This window comes from Coregonus lavaretus, assembly GCF_964263955.1.
Source record: "Coregonus lavaretus genome assembly, chromosome: 15".
In the NCBI taxonomy this organism is placed as follows: Eukaryota; Metazoa; Chordata; class Actinopteri; order Salmoniformes; family Salmonidae; genus Coregonus; species Coregonus lavaretus.
This window is the reverse complement of record NC_140002.1, coordinates 4,590,207-4,615,015: the sequence shown is the minus strand read 5'-3', so window position 1 is coordinate 4,615,015 and position 24,809 is coordinate 4,590,207. Positions and strand designations below refer to the sequence as shown.

Below are 24,809 nucleotides of genomic sequence, written 5' to 3'. Positions count from 1 at the left end.
AAACGTGGGTCAGTGCTATCCGGATCCTTGGGACGTCCCTACCCTAAACCCTAACCCTACCCTAACCTTAACCATAACCATTACCTAACATTAACCATTAAACATTTCAACTTCAATGGGAGTAGGGATGTTCCAAGGATCCCGGATAGCACGGCCTTGAAACAGGGTTAGAGCTAATAGAATGGCTTTGGTTTGCTATATTATGATGCTCCGTAATGATGTGTTGAGCAGCTGTTGTGGTCATTCTGTTCTGAGGAGGGTTGATTGGTTCTACTTCCTGTGGAAACTGGCTGGTTATGAAAGGCTGGGTCATGTGACCGGGTGGACAGGGATGATGACATCAGTCAGTAGCAGGTGTGGACACAGTCAATGTGCCCCAGGGTGATGAGTACTGTACTGTATGTTAATACTGACACACCCTGTTATGTCTGTCTGTCTGTCTGTCTGTCTGTGGATGACCTCATTACCAGAGGTTCAGTATAAAGTGCTCTATTATTTTCCCAACAGCTGTGAGCTGTCTCTGTTGGTTTCAGCAGCCCTAGAGGACTTGTGATTGCAACCTGTATCTCACAACTTGTGCCTCCAGGTTTGTCGGTGAAGCTGAGCCCTGGACATACCAATAATGCCGATGACTCTTGAGAAATTATGTTCTGTTGGAAGGTACACTCTCAGAAAAAAGGGTTCCAAAAGGGTTCTTTGGCTGTCCCCATAGGAGAACCCTTTTTGGTTCCAGGTAGAACCCTTTTGGGTTCTATGTAGAACCCTCTGTGGAAAGGATTCTATATGGAACCCAAAAGGGTTCTACCTGGAACCAAAAATGGTTCTTCAAAGGGTTCTCCTATAGGGACAGCTGAAGAACCCTTTTAGGTTCTAGATGGCACCTTTTTTTTCTAAGAGTGTAGCAGTCAGTGGCGATTTTAACATGTAAATCTTAGTGGGGCAAACAAACCAAAAATGTTGGGGGATGCATGCCAGCAAAGCCACAACACAACACAACACTAAACAATACATTAATTGCACGACGATGACAAACGGTGCCCACAAACTGTTAGGGCCTACATAAAGCTATCCCAACAGCAGAGTCCCAACAGCAGTCCCAACACCTTACCACTGCTACACCTGGCTATCAGCGGAGCCTTGTCTGGCAGCGAAACAGTTAATTCAGCCTCATTTACTGCCTTTTAAAAAAACGTAGCTGTACACGGGGGGCCATTATGAAAAATGTATGCACTCACTAATTGTAAATCGCTCTGGATAAGAGCGTCTGCTAAATGACTAAAATGTCAATTGGATCACTAAAAAATATGGCTGACTCGCTTAAACAAATGTGGTTTCTACTGACAATTGAGATGTACAAACTATGCCATAAGCGGACGACAAGCGGATAAGAGGCAGTCTGTAATTTTGATTAAGACATTAATGAGCGAGCTAGGACGGACGTAGTCAATTTAACTATTTGTTCAGCACTTTTGAAATGTACAGCGACAGAATTCCAAACATGGGCCGTTTTTACAGTGTTCTCCCTGTGCACCAAGTCAGAACCGTAGGATAAATAAAGGGGGAATATAAGCAGACAGTGAAAGCTCTTACAATATTCTGTAATTACATTTCTCTAAAACAGGTTATAGGCTACATGTGCACCACCAAGTCAGAACAGTAGGCAAAATTAAGAGGGGAAAATAGACCAAATGATCAGGGTGAGACACATGGGCTACTAACAGCTTACTACACAACATACACTTAGTATTACTTTCTTAGCTACAGTATACATATCTCCCTGGCATATTACATAATTTATGCAGCAGCATACAATACATTTTTGCACTCACCTTGTTGTGCTGTGCTCACTTGAACAGGAAGGTGGCGCGGCGGTCCTTCGTGGGCAAATTCTGTCATCAAACTTTGTCATCAAAGTCTGGCATTCTCTGGATTTATGGTGCTTTTAAGACAACTGGGAACTCGGAAAAAAGCAAGGTCGAATCATGATGACATCAGTGATCTTCAGGTCGTAGCTCTAGAGATGCCCGAGTTCACGACTTACAATTCCGAGTTGGATGACCGTTCAAAACGTATTATCCCAGTTGGAGCTAGTTTTTTCCCGAGTTCCTAGTTGTCTTGAAATCAGTGAAGTCAGATTTCCCAGTTCCGAGTTAACAGTTGTTTTGAGCGCGGCAGAAATGTTGCTGGATTGACAGCATGGCCAATGTTGAATGTTTATCATTTTAAGCTTGGAAAAGAGACCCTTAAACCCAGACTTTGGACCACACAGCCACTCCACTGAATAACAGGCTAGTGATTGCTTTGCAATGCTTGCAGTTAGCCACTGATTCCTTCCAAACCACTCATTGTTGAATTTGCGATTTCCAACTTGTTGTGTAATGTTTATGTCAAATGGCCGATGAGCACCGATACATTTTATCTATAATTTCTCTTCATTATTTCTCTTCATATGACAAGGATTAAAAAGGATTTTCCAGTAGATTGTCGACTTGATTCATGATGATGACTACTAGCTAAGATTTTGAAAGTATGATATTGACATGATCAGTCCAATCAAAGCTACTGTAGATATAACGTGATTTGACATAATTTTATCTGTGGCCAATGACCTTGAGCCTTCTTGGATGGGTACCTCTAATGTAACTCTATGGCAGCACCCAAGGGGCTTGAATTTTCAACCTCTACCCTTAGATTTGGCGGTGAGGTAGTGTCCCCATGAGAGACAACACTGAGCCAATCACGGCACAACTAGAGGACATTACCAACCCCTACGCTCCGTATTTTCCGCTGGCTGCCCCACCACCACAGAAAACACTGAGCTAGGCTGAAACACCTGCATTTTGGAGCTGCCTTACTCAACAAAGCAAAAAAGAGACCATGTTTGTATGCGGCTTTATTAACTCAATTATTTTTATTTTATTTTAACATTGTTTGCAAACTGATATGTGACACGTATTAATGCCAAAATAACATGCAAAACAGGCAACCCCCCCAAAAATGTTATTTTATTTTATTTTTTGCAAAGAAATTGGGGCTCAAAACAGGTGCCCTGAATGACAGGTCGCCACTGGTAGCAGTGAAGATGCCAAAACAGAGTTATATTGCAGATTTTTTACTGTAACACCAGTGTTACACTATTGCATACACCCTTATGTTATACTAGGGAAATTGTGTTTCCATAGCTAGGACTGACAGTGAGGACTTGTGAAAAGCAGAATCAACAAGCTCTGCATAATCAAAACAGTTGCTTTGTGAGAAGGTGTTAAAGTTCACAGTTAGCCATTGTTATGTAAATGAAAGCTGCAAAGTACAAGTGGCTTGGCTTTGGCCCCAAGTGAAACAGGTCCGCCGGAGCCATGGCCCAGTGAGGCACGGGTGCCGGCCTGCGTAGATGGAAACAGAAAAAGACTGAGTCTTTTGGGTAAAACACTGGGGTAAATCCTTAGTGGAAATGTGCCATATGTCTGATATATAGGTCTCTCTTAAGAAAGAGATATTCTGACCTCAATGGGACTTCCTGGTTAATTAGAAATAGACATTGCTGTGTGTGGTGTCCAGGACTTTAGAGGAAACAAAGTGACTGTTGGTGACCTTTTGACTGACCTCTCACAGGAAGCCAAGAAGAAATACGACAAAGAGACAGAGAAATACTGTGCTGTACTGGAGAAGCACCTAAGTCTATCAGCAAAGAAGAAAGAAGCACATCTCCATGAAGTAAGTACATACCTTTCCCTTGCTGCAGTAGGTCCATGTTTACGTTTAAGTGTTCATGTGTTTGTGAGTTGACTCACTGTAATTCTGAGGTGATGCATGTCTGTGTGTGACCTGAACGTCAGTTCAAACAGAGTCACTTCACTGTGTGTGTGCCCTGAACGTCCGTTCAAACAGAGTCACGTCACTGTGTGTGTTGTGCAGGCAGACAGTCAGGTGGACCACGTGCGGCAGCATTTCTATGAGGTGTCTCTGGAGTACGTGTTCAAGGTGCAGGAAGTCCAGGAGAGGAAGATGTTTGACTTCGTAGAGCCGGTCAGTGAGAATGTCAACCGCCCTCAGCATCTGCTGTCTTTTACTGTATACTGCTTAGGGGTGCAAAATTCCGGTAACTTTCCTAAACTTCCCAGGTTCTCCAGAAATCCTGGTTGGAAGACGTATTTACTTTTGCAACCCTACTACTCTTACTGTACTACTGTTACATTACTACTGTTACTGTACTACTGTTACATTACTACTGTTACTGTACTACTGTTACATTACTACTGTTACATTACTACTGTTACTGTACTACTGTTACTGTACTACTGTTACTGTACTACTGTTACATTACTACTGTTACATTACTACTGTTACTGTACTACTGTTACTGTACTACTGTTACATTACTACTGTTACTGTACTACTGTTACATTACTACTGTTACATTACTACTGTTACTGTACTACTGTTACATTACTACAGTTACATTACTACTGTTACATTACTACTGTTACATTACTACTGTTACATTACTACTGTTACTGTACTACTGTTACATTACTACTGTTACTGTACTACTTTTAAATTACTACTGTTACATTACTACTGTTACTGTACTACTGTTACTGTACTACTGTTACTGTACTACTGTTACATTACTACTGTTACTGTACTACTGTTACATTACTACTGTTACTGTACTACAGTTACATTACTACTGTTACATTACTACTGTTACATTACTACTGTTACTGTACTACTGTTACTGTACTACTGTTACATTACTACTGTTACTGTACTACTTTTACATTACTACTGTTACATTACTACTGTTACTGTACTACTGTTACTGTACTACTGTTACTGTACTACTGTTACATTACTACTGTTACTGTACTACTGTTACATTACTACTGTTACTGTACTACTGTTACATTACTACTGTTACTGTACTACTGTTACATTACTACTGTTACTGTACTACTTTTACATTACTACTGTTACATTACTACTGTTACTGTACTACTGTTACATTACTACTGTTACATTACTACTGTTACTGTACTACTGTTACATTACTACTGTTACTGTACTACTGTTACTGTACTACTTTTACATTACTACTTTTACATTACTACTGTTACATTACTACTGTTACTGTACCACTGTTACTGTACTACTGTTACATTACTACTGTTACATTACTACTGTTACATTACTACTGTTACTGTACTACTGTTACTGTACTACTGTTACTGTACTACTGTTACATTACTACTGTTACTGTACTACTGTTACATTACTACTGTTACTGTACTACTGTTACTGTACTACTGTTACTGTACTACTGTTACTGTACTACTGTTACATTACTACTGTTACATTACTACTGTTACTGTACTACTGTTACTTTACAACTTTCATGCTCAGTCACCTCATCTCTCTTTGACCCACACCGTCTACACAATGTACAGATGTAGGATCTTAATTTCAGCCAGCAGGAAAAGAATCCTGCAGCAACAGGAAATGTGAATTATTACAGTATGTGGATTATAATGAACATACATTTTTGTAGGGGTTGATACATTTTTCGTGAGGAAAAATCAAGTCTGAAATTTCAAAGTGGAAATTACAAACTTCAGAAAGCTTTTTTAAACCTCAAATACAGTACAATTTCCTACATTTCAGGAAAGATCTCCTGCAACAGGATCATCAAATTAAGATCCTACATATGTAGCTTTAGAATGTAGCTGACAACAAGTACCTTTGAAAACAAATGACAGTAGATTAGGTTGATTTAATTTAATTGAGTTGAGAGGAATGTTTCTCAACCTTGTTTCCTTTCCCTGTCATCCTCTACATCCATTCTAGTTGCTGGCATTCCTTCAAGGGCTGTTTACTTACTACCATCATGGGTACGAGCTGGCCAAAGATTTCAACCACTTCAAGACAGACCTCACCATCAGCATTCAGAATGTAAGATACATGTTGATGCCATACATTACAGGCATGAGGTGCTGATCAAATTTCCTCTTTTGCCAGCCCAGTGGCATTTCAAGGCAATAGCCCTAACCCAACAACTGCAGACAATGGTGAATTGCTCAGAATGCAGGGTGGTAGGTGGGATGTTTCCATCATTCTGTCTCCTCTCCTGCCCTGTTCAGACACGGAACCGTTTTGAAAGCACACGGTCTGAGGTGGAGTGTCTGATGAGGAAGATGAAGGAGAACCCCCATGAACACAAGAGCATCAGCCATGACACCATGGAGGGATATCTGTTTGTACAGGAGAAACGTGAGTGTCCCGTCCTGCTCTCTGTCACTCTCACTCCTTTCTCGCTCTTGCTCTCACTGTCTGACACACACACACACACACACACACACACACACACACACACACACACTTTTCTCTCTCATGCTGCAATAAGGTCACGTATCATATCACTACCATTTGGAAAAGCGTGGTGGTGGTGAAATTACGACTACCGCTTTAGTACCAGTGGTGTTGTTGTACATATACAGTGGCTTGCGAAAGTATTCACCCCCCTTGGCATTTTTCCTATTTTGTTGCCTTACAACCTGGAATTAAAAAGAGTTTGTATCATTTGATTTACACAACATGCCTACCACTTTGAAGATGCAAAATATTATTTATTGTGAAACACACAAGAAATAAGACAAAAAAAACAGGAAACTTGAGCGTGCATAACTATTCACCCCCCCAAAGTCAATACTTTGTAGAGCCACCTTTTTGCAGCAATTACAGCTGCAAGTCTCTTGGGGTATGTCTCTATAAGCTTGGCACATCTAGACACTGGGATTTTTGCCCATTCTTCAAGGCAAAACTGCTCCAGCTCCTTCAAGTTGAATGGGTTCCGCTGGTGTACAGAAATTGTTAAGTCATACCACAGATTCTCAATTGGATTGAGGTTTGGGCTTTGACTAGGCCATTCCAAGACATTGAAATGTTTCCCCTTAAACCACTCAAGTGTTGCTTTAGCAGTATGCTTAGAGTCATTGTCCTGCTGGAAGGTGAACCTCCATCCCAGTCTCAAATCTCTGGAAGACTGAAACAGGTTTCCCTCAAGAATTTCCCTGTATTTAGCGCCATCCATCATTCCTTCAATTCTGACCAGTTTCCTAATCCCTGCCAATGGAAAAACATCCCCACATCATGATGCTGCCACCACCATGCTTCACTGTGGGGATGGTGTTCTCGGGGTGATGAGAGGTGTTGGGTTTGCGCCAGACATAGCGTTTTCCTTGATGTCCAAAAAGCTCAATTTTAGTCTCATCTGAACAGAGTACCTTCTTCCATATGTTTGGGGAGTCTCCCACATGCCTTTTGGCGAACACCAAACGTGTTTGCTTATTTATTTCTTTAAGCAATGTCTTTTTTCTGGCCACTCTTCCGTAAAGCCCAGCTCTGTGGAGTGTATGGCTTAAAGTGGTCCTATGGACAGATACTCCAATCTCCACTGTGGAGCTTTGCAGCTCCTTCAGGGTTATCTTTTGACTCCTTGTTGCCTCTCTGATTAATGCCCTCCTTGCCTGGTCCGTGAGTTTTGGTGGCCGGCCCTCTCTTGGCATGTTTGTTGTGGTGCCATTTTCTTTAAAAAAATGTAATAATGGATTTAATGGTGCTCCGTGGGATGTTCAAAGTTTCAGATATTTTTTATAACCCAACCCTGATCTGTACTTCTCCACAACTTTGTCCCTGACCTGTTTGGAGAGCTCCTTGGTCTTCATGGTGCCGCTTGCTTGGTGGTGCCCCTTGCTTAGTGGTGTTGCAGACTCTGGGGCCTTTCAGAACAGGTGTATATATACTGAGATCATGTGACAGATCATGTGACACTTAGATTGCACACAGGTGGACTTTATTTAACTAATTATGTGACTTCTGAAGGTAATTGGTTGCACCAGATCTTATTTAGGGGCTTCATAGCAAAGGGGGTGAATACATGTACACACACCACTTTTCCGTTATTTATTTTTTAGAAATATTAGAAATAAGTAATTTTTTCATTTCACTTCACCAATTTGGAGTATTTTGTGTATGTCCATTACATGAATTCCAAATAAAAATTCATTTAAATTACAGGTTGTAATGCAACAAAATAGGAAAAACGCCAAGGGGGATGAATACTTTTGCAAGGCACTGAAGATTAAAATGTCCCCATAGAAACAACAAGAGTAATTGTATTCAGGATGAGAAAGTCACGCTCCAAGAGGTGACAAGGGCATTGAGCGTGTGCAGTAATAAATTGGTAACCGACACCATTTTTTAATTTCTCCCCACCCATCTGCTACTCTCTCTCATTCTCTCTCTGCTTCTCTCTCTGCTTCTCTCTCTCCTTCTCTCTCTGCCTCTCTCTCTGCTTCTCTCTCTGCTTTTCTCTCTGCATCTCTCTCTGCTTCTGTCTCTGCTTCTCTCTCTGCTTCTTGCTGCTTCTCTCTCTGCTTCTCTCCGCTTCTCTCTTTCCTTCTCTCTCTGCTTCTCTCTCTCTGCCTCTCTCTCTGCTTCTCTCTCCATTTCTCTCTCTCCTTCTCTCTCTGCTTCTCTCTCCTCTTCTCTCTCTCTGCTTCTCTCTCTGCTCCTCTCTCTGCTTCTCTCTCCTTCTCTCTCTGCTTCTCTCTCTGCTTCTCTCTCTACATCTCTCTCTACATCTCTCTCCGCTTCTCTCTCCGCTTCTCTCTCCGCTTCTCTCTCCGCTTCTCTCTCCTTCTCTCTCTGCTTCTCTCTCTGCTTCTCTCTCTGCTTCTCTCTCTGCTTCTCTCTCTGCTTCTCCCTCTGCTTCTCTCGCTGCGTCTCTCTCTGTGTCTATCTCTGCATCTCTCTCCGCTTCTCTCTCTGCATCTCTCTCTGCATCTCTCTCTGCATCTCTCTCCGCTTCTCTCTCTGCATCTCTCTCCGCTTCTCTCTCTCCTTCTCTCTCTGCTTCTCTCTCCTTCTCTCTCTGCTTCTCTCTCTGCTTCTCGCTCAGGTTCTTTCGTGTCAACCTGGGTCAAGTACTACTGCACCTACCATCGAGAGCCCAAACGAGTCACCATGGTCCTGTTTGACCAGAAGTCTGGAGGCAAAGTGGTGCGTTGTCTGTTTGTTTCTACCCAGAATGCCACTCTACCATGCCGTGGGACCATGTACAGTTGAAGTCGGAAGTTTACAAACACCTTAGCCAAATACAGTTAAACTCAGTTTTCCACAATTCTTGACATTTAATCCTAGTAAAAAATGCCCTGTTTTAGGTCAGTTAGGATCACCACTTTATTTTAAGAATGTGAAATGTCAGAATAATAGTAGAGACAATGATTTATTTCAGCTTTTATTTATTTCATCACATTCCCAGTGTGTCAGAAGTTTACATACACTCAATTAGTATTTGGTAGCATTGCCTTTAAATTGTTTACCTTGGGTCAAACGTTTCGGGTAGCCTTCCACAAGCTTCCCACAATAATTTGGGTGAATTTTGGCCCATTCCTCCTGACAGAGCTGGTGTAACTGAGTCAGGTTTGTAGGCCTCCTTGCTCGCACATGCTTTTTCAGTTCTGCCCACAAATGTTCTATAGGATTGAGGTCAGGGCTTTGTGATGGCCACTCCAATACCTTGACTTTGTTGTCCTTAAGCCATTTTGCCACAACTTTGGATGTATGCATGTGGTCATTGTCCATTTGGAAGACCCATTTGCGACCAAGCTTTAACTTCCTGTCTTGAGATGTTGCTTCAATATATCCACATAATTTTCCTTCCTCATGATGCCATCTATTTTGTGAAGTGCACCAGTCCCTCCTGCAGCAAAGCACCCCCACAGCATGATGCTGCCACCCCCATGCTTCACGGTTGGGATGGTGTTCTTCGGCTTGCAAACCCTCCCTTTTTCTCCAAACATAACGATGGTCATTATGGCCAAACAGTTCTATTTTTGTTTCATCAGACCAGAGGACATTTCTCCAAAAAGTATGATCGTTGTCCCCATGTACAGTTGCAAACCGTAGTCTGGCTTTTCTATGGCGGTTTTGGAGCAGTGGCTTCTTCCTTGCTGAGCGGCCTTTCAGGTTATGTCGATATAGGACTCGTTTGACTGTGGATATAGATACTTTTGTACCTGTTTCCTCCAGCATCTTCACAAGGTCTTTTGCTGTTGTTCTGGGATTGATTTTCACTTTTCACACCAAAGTATGTATATCTCTAGGAGACAGAACGCGTCTCCTTCCTGAGCGGTATGACGGCTGCGCGGTCCCATGGTGTTTATACTTGCGTACTATTGTTTGTACAGATGAACGTGGTACCTTCAGGCGTTTGGAAATTGCTCCCAAGGATGAACTTTTTTTCTAAGGTCTTAGCTGATTTATTTTTATTTTCCCATGATGTCAAGTGAAGAGGCACTGAGTTTGAAGGTAGGCCTTGAAATACATCCACAGGTACACCTCCAATTGACTCAAATGATGTCAATTAGCCTATCAGAAGCTTCTAAAGCCATGACATAATTTTCTGGAATTTTCCAAGCTGTTTAAAGGCACAGTCAACTTAGTGTATGTAAACTTCTGACCCACAGGAATTGTGATACAGTGAATTATAAGTGAAATAATCTGTCTGTAAACAATTGTTGGAAAAATTACTTGTGTCATGCACTTGCCAAAACTATAGTTTGTTAACAAGAAATTTGTGGAGTGGTTGAAAAACGAGTTTTAATGACTCCAACCTAAGTGTATGTAAACTTCCAACTTCAACTGTAGTTGTTGGAGCAGAAAGACAGAGAGAGAGAGAGAGAGAGAGAGAAGAGAGAGAAATAAATGTTGGCATCGGTCGCCTGCTTGTTTTTGCCTGTCGGCGACGATGCAGGGCTCTTATCTTGGCATGGGCGAGAGGCCAGAACAGCTGCCTCCGGTAAGACAAGCGGTGACGGTGTGTATTTGTAAATAACAGCTGGTGCACGAAATCTAATATTAAGGAAGTCTCAAGGTTTTGCTCGCCTGAGGTAGTGTATCTCATGATAAGCTGTAGACCACACTATTAACCAAGAGAGTTTTCATCTATATTTTTTGTTGCTGTCTATTTACCACCACAAACCAATGCTGGCGCTAAGACCACACTCAATGAGCTGTATAAGGCCATAACTAAACAGGAAAACGCTCATCCAGAGGCAGCGCTCCTAGTGGCCGGGGACTTTAATGCAGGGAAACTTAAATCCGTTTTACCTCATTTCTACCAGCATGTTAAATTTGCAACCAGAAGAAAAAAAAAGTCTAGACCACCTTTACTCCACACACAGAGACGCGTACAAAGCTCTCCCTCGCCCTCCATTTGGCAAATCTGACCATAACTCTATCCTCCTAATTCCTGCTTACAAGCAAAAACTAAAGCAGGAAGCACCAGTGACTCTGTCAATAAAGAAGTGGTCAGATGACGCAGATGCTAAGCTACAGGACTGTTTTGCTAGTACAGATTGTAATATGTTCCGGGATTCTTCCGATGGCATCGAGGAGTACACCTCATCAGTCACTGGCTTCATCAATAAGTGCATCTATGACGTCGTCCCCACAGTGACCGTACGTACATACCCCAACCAGAAGCCATGGATTACAGGCAACATCATGACTGAGCTAAAGGGTAGAGCTGCCACTTTCAAGGAGCGGGACTCTAACCGGATGTGGCAGGGCTTGCAAACTATTATGGACTACAAAGGGAAGCACAGCCACGAGCTGCCCAGTGACACGAGCCTACCAGACGAGCTAAATTACTTCTATGCTCGCTTCGAGGCAAGCAACCCTGAAGCATGCATGAGAGCATCAGCTGTTCCGGACGACTGTGTGATCAAGCACTGAGATGCAGTGCCTTAGAACGCTGCGCCACTCGGGAGCCCAAAATTACTACATCACATTGTTTATCTGGGTCTTGGGCTGTTGCTCTTACGTCTATGGTCCACCTGTCTCCTTCTTTTGTTATCTTGATATCACAGTTACTGTTGTCCCATGTGGCTTCCCCATTATCCCGGTGATGGGCCCACCCACACAGCCTAACATCTGACCCTCGCTCTTTAATAAGGAATTCTTTCTGTATTTCCTTCATGGTTCTTGCTTGTGCAGGAATGAACGTTCTAATCCTATCTGTTTCTTGTCTTTGTCTTGTCTCTGTGTTTTTCACTGCTGGTGTGCTAATACTGGTGGGAGGCTCTTCTCTTTTAGTTCTGACTATAGGTCCTTCTCCTCCCATTAGTCGTTTCGCTTGATTTATGTCCATTATTTTAGTAGGCTCACTACCAACTGGTTTTCCTAGTATGCTTGGTCCTTGGGTTGGGCCCCATATGTATTCTGTTTTTACACAATGGTCTTTCAGACACCTTACCCTAATTGTGGCATACCCTTCTATCTGACATCTCTTTATCCTGGGCCATCCTCTGTGCAACACTTCCTCCTGATTCATAATGGTTATTTGTCCTGGCTCCGTTGGTCTATCCTTTGTGTACCGAATTGTAGTAGGCAAGTCTAATATAACTTTTCCTAGTTTTACAGCTATGGTTACAAGAGCCATTCCACAATTATCCAACTGCTCCAGCCTCCAGTGTTCGTTACTGGATCTAGACAAAGGCAGAGAAGTCAATTGTGGGGAAGTCTGGGGGTTCTGGGTGGTCCTGGAGGTCTGGAAGGTATTAGAGGTCTGGAAGGTCTTGGGGGTCTGGAAGGTCTTGGGGGTCTGGAAGGTCTGTCCCTCGACTGAGGGAATCAACCAGAGCATGTAACTCATCAACAGCATTCCCACTGCCCGCTGCCCTCTTCCCCCATCCTTTGATTTTGTCTGTCTTCAGCAGAGATTGGGGATTATGTTTGAGTTTCCATCCCCTCTCCTTCTGTTCCTGTTTCCTCTTCTTCCCTATCGGGGGTTTCAGCTTCCTCATCGCCAAGTCGCTGTTCCCTTTGTGGTACTCTGGTGCAATGGTTTAGGTGGTACCAAGTAGTGCTTCCTTCCACCTGTATGGCCATAGGCATAGCTCAAACCACCTTGTATGGACCTTCTCGCCTGGGCTGGTTCCACTTCCTTCGGAAGACCCTGACGTACACTTGGTCCCCTGGCACCACCGGACCGGACACCTCTGGTCCTGGCTCTGGTTCTCGTCTTTTTTCCTGGAGATAAACACTTTTATGTATAGCAGTTAGTTGTTCCATCTCTAATTGTTCAAGTGAGGGACCTTTATAGGGTCCTCTCAGAACTGGCACTGGCATGGGTCGACCCGGGGTTAGGTGCGTGTTTCTGTTAGTTTGCATGTGATAGATCATTAAGGCAACCGGTAATGCATCCACCCAGTTAAGCTTTGCACTAGCACAGATTTTATTAAGTTTAGCCTTGAGGGTTCCATTTATTCTTGCAACTGTGGGTGATACACACATCCCAGTCTTTGCTTTATCCTTAGCTGTTGTAATACTTGTTTTACTGTTTTCTGAATAAATGTTGACCCATTGTCTGAAGTGATTTCTGTCGGTATTCCAAACCTGGGTATCACTTCTCTGGTTAGGAATTTGATTACTGTTCCTGATCCTAGGTCTACTGATGGTACTGCTTCTACCCATCTACTGAACCTATCTATAATTACAAGCATGTATCTTTTTCCATTCACTTTCTTAATCATATCCACGTAGTCTATGACCAGGTGTCGAAATGGCCCCTCTGTGACCTATAGGCGTGGTTATGCCCTTGCGCACATTGTTTTGCGCGCAAACTTCACATTTTGCCAATGTATCATCTACCATTACCTATAGATATGATGACCAGTATCATTGCTGTTTAATCTTCCTTATCACTTCTCCCCTTCCACAATGGTCAAAACCATGCGCATCTGTTATTAACAGGTTAAGTAATATGGTTGGTGCTACAATAGTACCCTCATGGGATCTCCATAACCCTGTCACATCTTTCGTAGCTCCTCTTTGGTGCCACTTTGTCTGTTTGTAGGGTCCTGCCCTTTCCTGCATTCTAATGATGTCATCTAACTGAGGTGCAGATTCTACAATGACCATTGGTGCTAGCACCGGGCAATGCATTTGGAGGCCTGTTAAGCAGCTTAATCTGCTGCATTATTGCCCCTGATAACAAAGTCATTGCCTTTCTTGTGAGCCTGACACTTAACTATAGCCAGCCGTGTCGGGTACCTTAGTGCTGTCATATTTTTCACAATTTGCTTGTGATGTTGTATAGGCGTGCCATCACTTTTCCTGAACCCCCGTTGTTTCCAAACTGCCCCAAACAAGTGACACACACCATGTTTATTATTTATTTATTTATTTCAACTTTATTTAACCAGGTAAGCCAGTTGAGAACAAGTTCTCATTTACAACTGCGACCTGGCCAAGATAAAGCAAAGCAGTGTGATAAAAACAACAACAACACAGAGTTACATATGGAATAAACAAAAACGTACAGTCAATAACACAATAGAAAATAGAAAATCTATATACAGTGTGTGCAAATGTAGTAAGTTCTGGAGGTAAGGCAATAAATAGGCCATAGTGCAAAATAATTACAATTTAGTATTAACACTGGAGTGAAAGATGTGAAGAAGATGATGTGCAAATAGAGATACTGGGGTGCAAATTAGCAAAATAAATAACAATGTAAATAACAATATGGGGATGAGGTAGTTGGGTGGGCTAATTACAGATGGGCTGTGTACAGGTACAGTGATCGGTAAACTGCTCTGACAACTGATGCTTAAAGTTAATGAGGGAGATAAGTGTCTCCAGCTTCAGAGATTTTTGTAGTTCGTTCCAGTCATTTGCAGCAGAGAACTGGAAGGAATGGTGGCCAAAGGAGGTGTTGGCTTTGGGGATGACCAGTGAGATATACCTGCTGGAGCGCATACTACGGGTGGGTGTTGTTATGGTGACCAATGAGCTAAGATAAGGCGGGGATTTGCCTAGAAGTGATTTATAGAGCCAGTGGGTTTGGCGACGAATATGTAGTGAGGGCCAGCCAACGAGAGCGTACAGGTCACAATGGTGGGTAGTATATGGGGCTTTGGTGACAAAACGGATGGCACTGTGATAGACTACATCCAATTTGCTGAGTTGAGTGTTGGAAGCTATTTTGTAAATGACATTGCCGAAGTCAAGGATCGGTAGGATAGTCAGTTTTACGAGGGCATGTTTAGCAGCATGAGTGAAGGAGGCTTTGTTGCGAAACAGGAAGCTGATTATAGATGTAACTTTGGCTTGGAGATGCTTAATGTGAGTCTGGAAGGAGAGTTTACGATCTAACCAGACACCTAGGTATTTGTAAGTCAAACCCGCCGAGAGTAGTGATTCTAGTCGGGCGGGCGGGTGCAAGCAGCGTTCGATTGAAGAGCATGCATTTAGTTTTACTAGCGTTTTAAGAGCAGTTGGAGGCCAAAGAAGGAGGGTTGTATGGCATTGAAGCTCGTTTGGAGGTTTGTTAACACAGTGTGATGTCTGCGTAGTGGTGTCGTCTGCGTAGAGGTGGATCTGAGAGTCACCAGCAGCAAGAGCGACATCATTGATATACACAGCGAATAGAGTCGGCCCGAGAATTGAACCCTGTGGCACCCCCATAGAGACTGCCAGAAGTCCAGACAACAGGCCCTCCGATTTGACACATTGAACTCTATCTGAAAAGTAGTTGGTGAACCAGGCGAGGCAGTCAGTTGAGAAACCAAGGCCATTTAGTCTGCCAATAAAAATGCGGTGATTAACAGAGTCAAAAGCCTTGGCCAGGTCGATGAAGACTGCTGCACAGTACTGTCTTTTATCAATCGCGGTTATTATATCGTTTAGGACCTTGAGCATGGCTGAGGTGCACCCATGACCAGCTCGGAAACCAGATTGCATAGCGGAGAAGGTACGGTGGGATTCGAAGTGGTCGGTGATCTGTTTGTTAACTTGGCCTTCAATGGATATAGGTCTGTAATAGTTTGGATCTAGAGTGTCACCCCCTTTGAAGAGGGGGATGACCGAGGCAGCTTTCCAATCTCTGGGGATCTCAGACTATACGAAAGAGAGGTTGAACAGGCTAGTACATTTTAGTCATTTAGCAGACGCTCTTATCCAGAGAGACTTACAGTTAGTGAGTGCATACATTATTTTTAAATTTTTCATACTGGCCCCCCATGGGAATCGAACCCACAACCCTGGCGTTGCAAACGCCATGCTCTACTAACTGAGCTACATCCCTGCCGGCCATTCCCTTCCCTACCCTGGACGACGCTGGGCCAATTGTGCGCCGCCCCATGGGTCTCCCAGTCGCGGCAGGCTACGACAGAGCCTGGATTCGAACCATGATCTCTAGTGGCACAGCTAGCACTGCTACGCAGTGCCTTAGACCACTGCGCCACTCGGGAGGCTAGGGGTTTCGACAATAGGGGTTGTGACAATTTTGGCGGCTAATTTTTAGAAAGAAAGGGTCCAGATTGTCTAGCCCAGCTGATTTGTAGGGGTCCAGCATAGGCTGAATCAGTGTATATGTTAACTGTCTTCCATTTCCCCAGCATACAGGCCGCAGTAAGTGCTTTAAGTTCAGCCAGTTGGGCTGAACATGGCTGTGGGCAATGTATCTGTCATTACTTCTCTAAATTCCCTTCCTTGTTTCTTCACTACTGCAAATCAGCCTGATTTCCAGTGTGGTCTTTGTAACAAGACCCGTCTACAAAATAGTCCTACACATAGCCATTTCCCAGATCGGGCAATGGTGTTGACTCTAAGTCTGGTCTAAGCTGGGTGAATGTCAATGATTCTGCCACACAGTTGTGTGCTAAACCCTCGAATTCTAACGGAATTATTTCTGCCGGGTTTACTGTACTAAAGCGTTTAATGGCGACATCTGGGTATGTTAATAGGGTCATGTATTCTAAAGTTCTTGCATTGGTAAGCACACATTTTCCCTGTTCTATTAGCTCCACTATTTTATGATGTGTGGACATTACTATAGTGTAGCCCATAGTAATGGTGGATGCTTTGTCGAATGCATACTGTAGATCGGTTAGACCCTGATAGCAGGGTGGATATCCCTGCGCCACAGAATCCAGTCTGGTGCTATAGTATACAATAGGCTGCTTCCGTCGCCCACTTCAGGACTCCTGCATAAGAACGGCTGCTGCAAGGTATTGTCGGATATTATTCATTCTAATCAGACAGGTTTTTTACATGGAAGATACATTGGAGATAATAATAATAATAATAATAAGCCATTTAGCAGACGCTTTTATCCAAAGCGACTTACAGTCATGCGTGCATACATTTTTGTGTATCGGTGGTCCCGGGGATTGAACCCACTACCTTGGCGTTACAAGCGCCGTGCTCTACCAGCTGAGCTACAAGGCAAGTATTGGAAACAATAGAACACTATGGAAAATATGGGAAACCAGGCCTGCTATTCATAGTTCGACTGGGGTTTATATATAAATGCCTGGAGCATTTCAATTTTGGAGAATCTCTTATAAAATGGGTCAAAATCATGTATAGTAACCCTAGGTGTAAAATAGTAAATAATGGCTATTTCTCAGAAAGTTTTAAACTGTCAAGAGGAGTGAAACAAGGTTGTCCACTATCGGCATATCTTTTTATTGTGGCCATCGAGATGTTAGCTATTAAAATCAGATCCAATAATAATATCAGAGGATTAGAAATACAGGGCTTAAAAACAAAGGTGTCATTGTACGCTGATGATTCATGTTTTCTTTTAAATCCACAACTAGAATCCCTCCACAGCCTCATAGAGGATCTAGATACATTTTCTAACCTCTCTGGATTACAACCAAATTATGATAAATGTACTATATTACGTATTGGATCACAAAAAAATAAAAAATTTACATTACCATGTAGTTTACCAATAAAATGGTCTGATGGTGATGTGGATATACTCGGAATACATATCCTAAAGGAAATAAATGATCTCACTTCAATACATTTTAATAGAAAGTTAGCAAAAATAGATAAGATCTTACTACCATGGAAAGGAAAATACCTGTCAATTTGTGGAAAAATCACCCTGATTAACTCAGTATTATCCCAGTTTACCTATTTGCTTATGGTCTTGCCTACGCCTAGCGAACCGTTTTTTAAATTATATGAGAAAAAAATATTCAATTTTATTTGGAACGGCAAGCCAGACAAAATTAAAAGGGCATATTTATATAATGAATATGAATTCGGAGGACAGAAATTATTAAATATTAAAGCATTAGACCAATCACTAAAAGCTTTAGTCATTCAAAAGTTATACTTAAATCCGAACTGGTTCTCAAGCAAATTAGTAAGATTGTCTCACCCAATGTTCAAGAAAGGCCTTTTTCCCTTTATTCAGATTACAACAACTCATTTGCAGTTATTTGAAAAGGAAATAATCTCCCAAATATCACTATTTCTAAAACAAGCCATAGAAAGTTGGTTGTAATTTCAATTTAATCCTCCAGAAACGACAGAAGAAATAATGCAACAAATATTGTGGTTAAATTCAAATATACTAATTGACAAAAAAAACTTTATTTTTTGACAGAATGTTTAAAAAAGGTATAATCTTCGTAAATGATATAATCGGTAGGACTGGTGGAGTTATGTTGCACATGCAGCTAACAAAAACATATGGAAATGTCTGCTCTACCCAAAATTACAACCAAATAATTGCAGCCTTACCGCAAAAGTGGAAGAGGAAAGTGGAAGGGGGAGAAAGTAAGGAACTTGTCTGTCGGCCTTGCATTAAAGAACATAATTGGTTAAGGAAAACTGTGATAAATAAAAAAGTATATCAGTTTCACTTAAGGACCAAAGGATTGACAGCCGTCCCATATAGATTGCAAAATAGTTGGGAAGAGATCTTTGACGTACCGATCCCATGACATAGTGTTTATGAACTGACACGCAAAACGACACCGGATTCAAAAATTAGAATCTTTCAATTTAAATTATTATATAAAATTCTTGCAACCAATAGAATGTTATTTATATGGGGGATACAATCTTCCCATCTCTGCAGATTTTGCTGTGAAGAGACAGAATCATTAGATCATTTGTTTTGGTTCTGTCCATTTGTAGCTTGTTTTTGGACACAGGTCCAGGAATGGCTAAAGGATTGCAATATTTACCTGGAGCTAACCCTGCAGATAGCATTACTGGGTGATCTGAAAAGTCATAGTCAATCGATCAAGAATATAATAATACTTTTAGCAAAAATGTTTATTTTTAATTCACAATCTGTAGATGCAATGAGAATAGAAAGGTTCAGAACTTTTGTAAAACATCACAGTACGGTTGAAATATATATGGCAAATAGAAATCCTATATGGATGGTGTTAAGAGATAGATGGGAGGTATTGAATAGAGTTGAAGGATGGGGCTAATAACAAATAACAACAAATAATAACAAAGATAGCTAATAATGTAAGCATACTGTGTCCATAATAAGTATATAGGTTGTATGTTGGGAGCTTTTGGGAAAAAGCACAGTTAGAAAGATATGGCATATAGAAGCAAACCGGATGGACATCATGAAAATGATCGGAGAGGTTGAGAGTAGAAGAAGTTCAGGAGCAAAAAAAATAATATATATATATACAGTGGGGAAAACAAGTATTTGATACACTGCCGATTTTGCAGGTTTTCCTACTTACAAAGCATGTAGAGGTCTGTAATTTTTATCATAGGTACACTTCAACTGTGAGAGAGGGAATCTAAAACAAAAATCCAGAAAATCACATTGTATGATTTGTAAGTAATTAATTTGCATGACATAAGTATTTGATACATCAGAATAGCAGAACTTAATATTTGGTACAGAAACCTTTGTTTGCAATTACAGAGATCATACGTTTCCTGTAGGTCTTGACCAGGTTTGCACACACTGCAGCAGGGATTTTGGCCCATTCCTCCATACAGACCTTCTCCAGATCGTTCAGGTTTTGGGGCTGTCGCTGGGCAATATGGACTTTCAGCTCCCTCCAAAGATTTTCTATTGGGTTCAGGTCTGGAGACTGGCTAGGCCACTCCAGGACCTTGAGATGCTTCTTACGGAGCCACTCCTTAGTTGCCCTGGCTGTGTGTTTCGGGTCATTGTCATGCTGGAAGACCCAGCCACGACCCATCTTCAATGCTCTTACTGAGGGAAGGAGGTTGTTGGCCAAGATCTCGTGATACATGGCCCCATCCATCCTCCCCTCAATACGGTGCAGTCGTCCTGTCCCCTTTGCAGAAAAGCATCCCCAAAGAATGATGTTTCAACCTCCATGCTTCACGGTTGGGATGGTGTTCTTGGGGTTGTACTCATCCTTCTTCTTCCTCCAAACACGGCGAGTGGAGTTTAGACCAAAAAGCTCTATTTTTGTCTCATCAGACCACATGACCTTCTCCCATTCCTCCTCTGGATCATCCAGATGGTCATTGGCAAACTTCAGACGGGCCTGGACATGTGCTGGCTTGAGCAGGGGGACCTTGCGTGCGATGCAGGATTTTAATCCATGACAGCGTAGTGTGTTACTAATGGTTTTCTTTGAGACTGTGGTCCCAGCTCTCTTCAGGTCATTGACCAGGTCCTGCCATGTAGTTCTGGGCTGATCCCTCATCTTCCTCATGATCATTGATGCCCCACGAGGTGAGATCTTACATGGAGCCCCAGACCGAGGGTGATTGACCGTCATCTTGAACTTCTTCCATTTTCTAATAATTGCGCCAACAGTTGTTGCCTTCTCACCAAGCTGCTTGCCTATTGTCCTGTAGCCCATCCCAGCCTTGTGCAGGTCTACAATTTTATCCCTGATGTCCTTACACATCTCTCTGGTCTTGGCTATTGTGGAGAGGTTGGAGTCTGTTTGATTGAGTGTGTGGACAGGTGTCTTTTATACAGGTAACGAGTTCAAACAGTTGCAGTTAATACAGGTAATGAGTGGAGAACAGGAGGGCTTCTTAAAGAAAAACTAACAGGTCTGTGAGAGCCGGAATTCTTTTTTTATTTTATTTTATTTTTTATTTTTTTATTTAACCTTTATTTAACCAGGTAAGCCAGTTGAGAACAAGTTCTCATTTACAACTGCGACTTGGCCAAGATAAAGCAAAGCAGTGCAATAAAAACAACACAGAGTTACATATGGGGTAAAAAAAACATAAAGTCAAAAATACAACAGAAAATATATATACAGTGTGTGCAAATGTAGCAAGTTATGGAGGTAAGGCAATAAATAGGCTATAGTGCAAAATAATTACAATAGTATTAACACTGGAATGCTAGATGTGCAAGAGATTATGTGCAAATAGAGATACTGGGGTGCAAAAGAGCAAAATAAATAACAATATAGGGATGAGGTAGTTGGGTGGGCTAATTTCAGATGGGCTGTGTACAGGTGCAGTGATCGGTAAGGTGCTCTGACAACTGATGCTTAAAGTTAGTGGGGGAGATAAGAGTCTCCAGCTTCAGAGATTTTTGCAATTCGTTCCAGTCATTGGCAGCAGAGAACTGGAAGGAATGGCGGCCAAAGGAGGTGTTGGCTTTGGGAATGACCAGTGAGATATACCTGCTGGAGTGCAGACTACGGGTGGGTGCTGCTATGGTGACCAATGAGCTAAGATAAGGCAGGGATTTGCCTAGCAGTGATTTATAGATGGCCTGGAGCCAGTGGGTTTGACGACGAACATGTAGTGAGGACCAGCCAACAAGAGCGTACAGGTCACAGTGGTGGGTAGTGTATGGGGCTTTGGAGACAAAACGAATGGCACTGTGATAGACTACATCCAATTTGCTGAGTAGAGTGTTGGAAGCTATTTTGTAAATGACATCGCCGAAGTCAAGGATCGGTAGGATAGTCAGTTTTACGAGGGCATGTTTGGCAGCATGAGTGAAGGAGGCTTTGTTGCGAAATAGGAAGCCGATTCTAGATTTAACTTTGGATTGGAGATTCTTTATGTGAGTCTGGAAGGAGAGTTTACAGTCTAACCAGACACCTAGGTATTTGTAGTTGTCCACATACTCTAGGTCAGACCCGTCGAGAGTGGTGATTCTAGTCGGGTGGGCGGGTGCCAGCAGCGTTCGATTGAAAAGCATGCATTTAGTTTTACTAGTGTTTAAGAGCAGTTGGAGGCTACTGAAGGAGTGTTGTATGGCATTGAAGCTCGTTTGGAGGTTTGTTAACACAGTGTCCAATGAAGGGCCAGATGTATACAAAATGGTGTCGTCTGCATAGAGGTGGATCTGAGAGTCACCAGCAGCAAGAGCGACATCATTGATATACACGGAGAAAAGTGTCGGCCCAAGAATTGAACCCTGTGGCACCCCCATAGAGACTGCCATAGGTCCAGACAACAGGCCCTCCGATTTGACACACTGAACTCTATCTGAGAAGTAGTTGGTGAACCAGGCGAGGCAGTCATTTGAGAAACCAAGGCTATTTAGTCTGCCAATAAGAATGCGGTGGTTGACAGAGTCGAAAGCCTTGGCCAGGTCGATGAAGATGGCTGCACAGTACTGTCTATTATCAATCGCGGTTATAATATCGTTTAGGACCTTGAGCGTTCTTACTGGTTGGTAGGTGATCAAATACTTATGTCATGCAATAAAATGCAAATTAATTACTTAAAAATCATACAATGTGATTTTCTGGATTTTGGTTTTAGTTTCCGTCTCTCACAGTTGAAGTGTACCTATGATAAAAATTACAGATCTCTACATGCTTTGTAAGTAGGAAAACCTGCAAAATCGGCAGTGTATCAAATACTTGTTCTCCCCACTGTGTATATATATATATATATATATATATATATAATATAATTATTGTAAAATTAACTGTGTCCATAATCAAATCAAATCAAATCAAATTTTATTGGTCACATGCGCCGAATACAACAGGTGCAGACATTACAGTGAAATGCTTACTTACAGCCCTTAACCAACAGTGCATTTATTTTAAACAAAAAAAGTAAGAATAAAACAACAACAAAAAAAGTGTTGAGAAAAAAAGAGCAGAAGTAAAATAAAGTGACAGTAGGGAGGCTATATATACAGGGGGGTACCGTTGCAAAGTCAATGTGCGGGGGCACCGGCTAGTTGAGGTAGTTGAGGTAATATGTACATGTGGGTAGAGTTAAAGTGACTATGCATAAATACTTAACAGAGTAGCAGCAGCGTAAAAAGGATGGGGTGGGGGGGCAGTGCAAATAGTCCGGGTAGCCATGATTAGCTGTTCAGGAGTCTTATGGCTTGGGGGTAGAAGCTGTTGAGAAGTCTTTTGGACCTAGACTTGGCACTCCGGTACCGCTTGCCGTGCGGTAGCAGAGAGAACAGTCTATGACTAGGGTGGCTGGAGTCTTTGACAATTTTGAGGGCCTTCCTCTGACACCGGCTGGTATAGAGGTCCTGGATGGCAGGAAGCTTTGCCCCAGTGATGTACTGGGCCGTACGCACTACCCTCTGTAGTGCCTTGCGGTCGGAGGCCAAGCAGTTGCCATACCAGGCGGTGATGCAACCAGTCAGGATGCTCTCGATGGTGCAGCTGTAGAATTTTTTGAGGATCTGAGGACCCATGCCAAATCTTTTTAGTCTCCTGAGGGGGAATAGGCTTTGTCGTGCCCTCTTCACGACTGTCTTGGTGTGTTTGGACCATGATAGTTCGTTGGTGATGTGGACACCAAGGAACTTGAAGCTCTCAACCTGTTCCACTACAGCCCCGTCGATGAGAATGGGGGCGTGCTCAGTCCTCTTTTTTTCCCTGTAGTCCACAATCATCTCCTTTGTCTTGGTCACGTTGAGGGAGAGGTTGTTGTCCTGGCACCACACGGCCAGATCGTGTGGTGCCATAAGGTGTAGATAGTAAGTATAGACCGGAAGTAGAGGCCTGGGCATTGTTGTTCACTAATTTACTCCAAGTAGGGAAAGGATGGCGGGGTTGAAAAGTAATAAAGGGGAGTATATATATATAAAAAACATGGGGGATTGGAAGTGATGCAGACAATTACATTGATAGAAGTTACAATCTATCTGCAATATTAAGCTGATCCACCCCCCCCCAAAAAAATAAAATAAAATAATAATAATACAAATAAAAAGAACTGCTGCTGCATAACCGTCACACTGATTTGCTGCATATAACAGAAAGGCTTTGTGTGGTCCGTAGCTGCTAGAGCCGGGGCAGACTGCATTTCTTGTTTTAACGTTTCAAATGCAGTTAAGGCATCATTCGACCAATCAAGGTTAGCCCTAATGTTTAGTTGCCCAGCACTTCTCATAAGTTCTCGTAGAGGGGCTCTTTTGACAGCATATTCCTCTGTCATCCCTAAAAACGTCATCATTTGGGCAACTGTTAGCGGTACATTGCTGATGACTTCTAATTGTCCTGGTGCTATTGCCTTTGTACCATGAGCTACTGTCCGTCACAGATCTTAAACTTGAAGCTGGCAGTATTGGAGCTTTGTTTTCGATACCTTGTGTCCCCCTTCCGCTAGTCTTGTCAAGACTTTCATGGAATCGGTATGAAATTGTTCCAAGGAGGGAGCACAGATTAGTAAATAATCCACATATTGAATCAATGTTCCCTCGAGTATCAATTCCTCAAGGACCTGATTAAATACGTGGGGTGAGTGTTTAAACCCCTGTGGCATGTGTGTGTATGTGTACTGCTTGCCTTTGTATGTAAATGCAAACAGATGTCTACACTCTTCTTCCAGGGGCACACAAAAAAATGCTCCACATAGATCTATTACTGTAAAATACTTTGCTTCCAGAGGAACATTGGTCAGCAGCGTGTGGGGATTTGGCACTTCAGCAGTCTTGCACTATGTCATTTACTGCCCTCAAGTCATGTACCAACCTCCATTTCTGTTTGTCTGCTTTAAGGACTAGCAACAGAGGTGTGTTA

The 24,809-nt window shown here is 42.5% G+C and overlaps 1 protein-coding gene across 1 annotated transcript in view; it reads left to right on the top strand.

Annotated features, from left to right (window-relative positions):
- LOC311142811 (rho GTPase-activating protein 26-like) overlaps positions 1-24,809 on the top strand; it is a 137,096-nt gene that overhangs the window by 56,224 nt on the left and 56,063 nt on the right. The window contains exons 5-9 of the mRNA XM_084178501.1: positions 3,613-3,714; positions 3,916-4,026; positions 5,845-5,949; positions 6,138-6,267; positions 8,957-9,057. Coding sequence (XP_084034627.1) covers positions 3,613-3,714; positions 3,916-4,026; positions 5,845-5,949; positions 6,138-6,267; positions 8,957-9,057 — 549 coding nt within the window. The remainder of the gene's footprint in view (positions 1-3,612; positions 3,715-3,915; positions 4,027-5,844; positions 5,950-6,137; positions 6,268-8,956; positions 9,058-24,809) is intronic.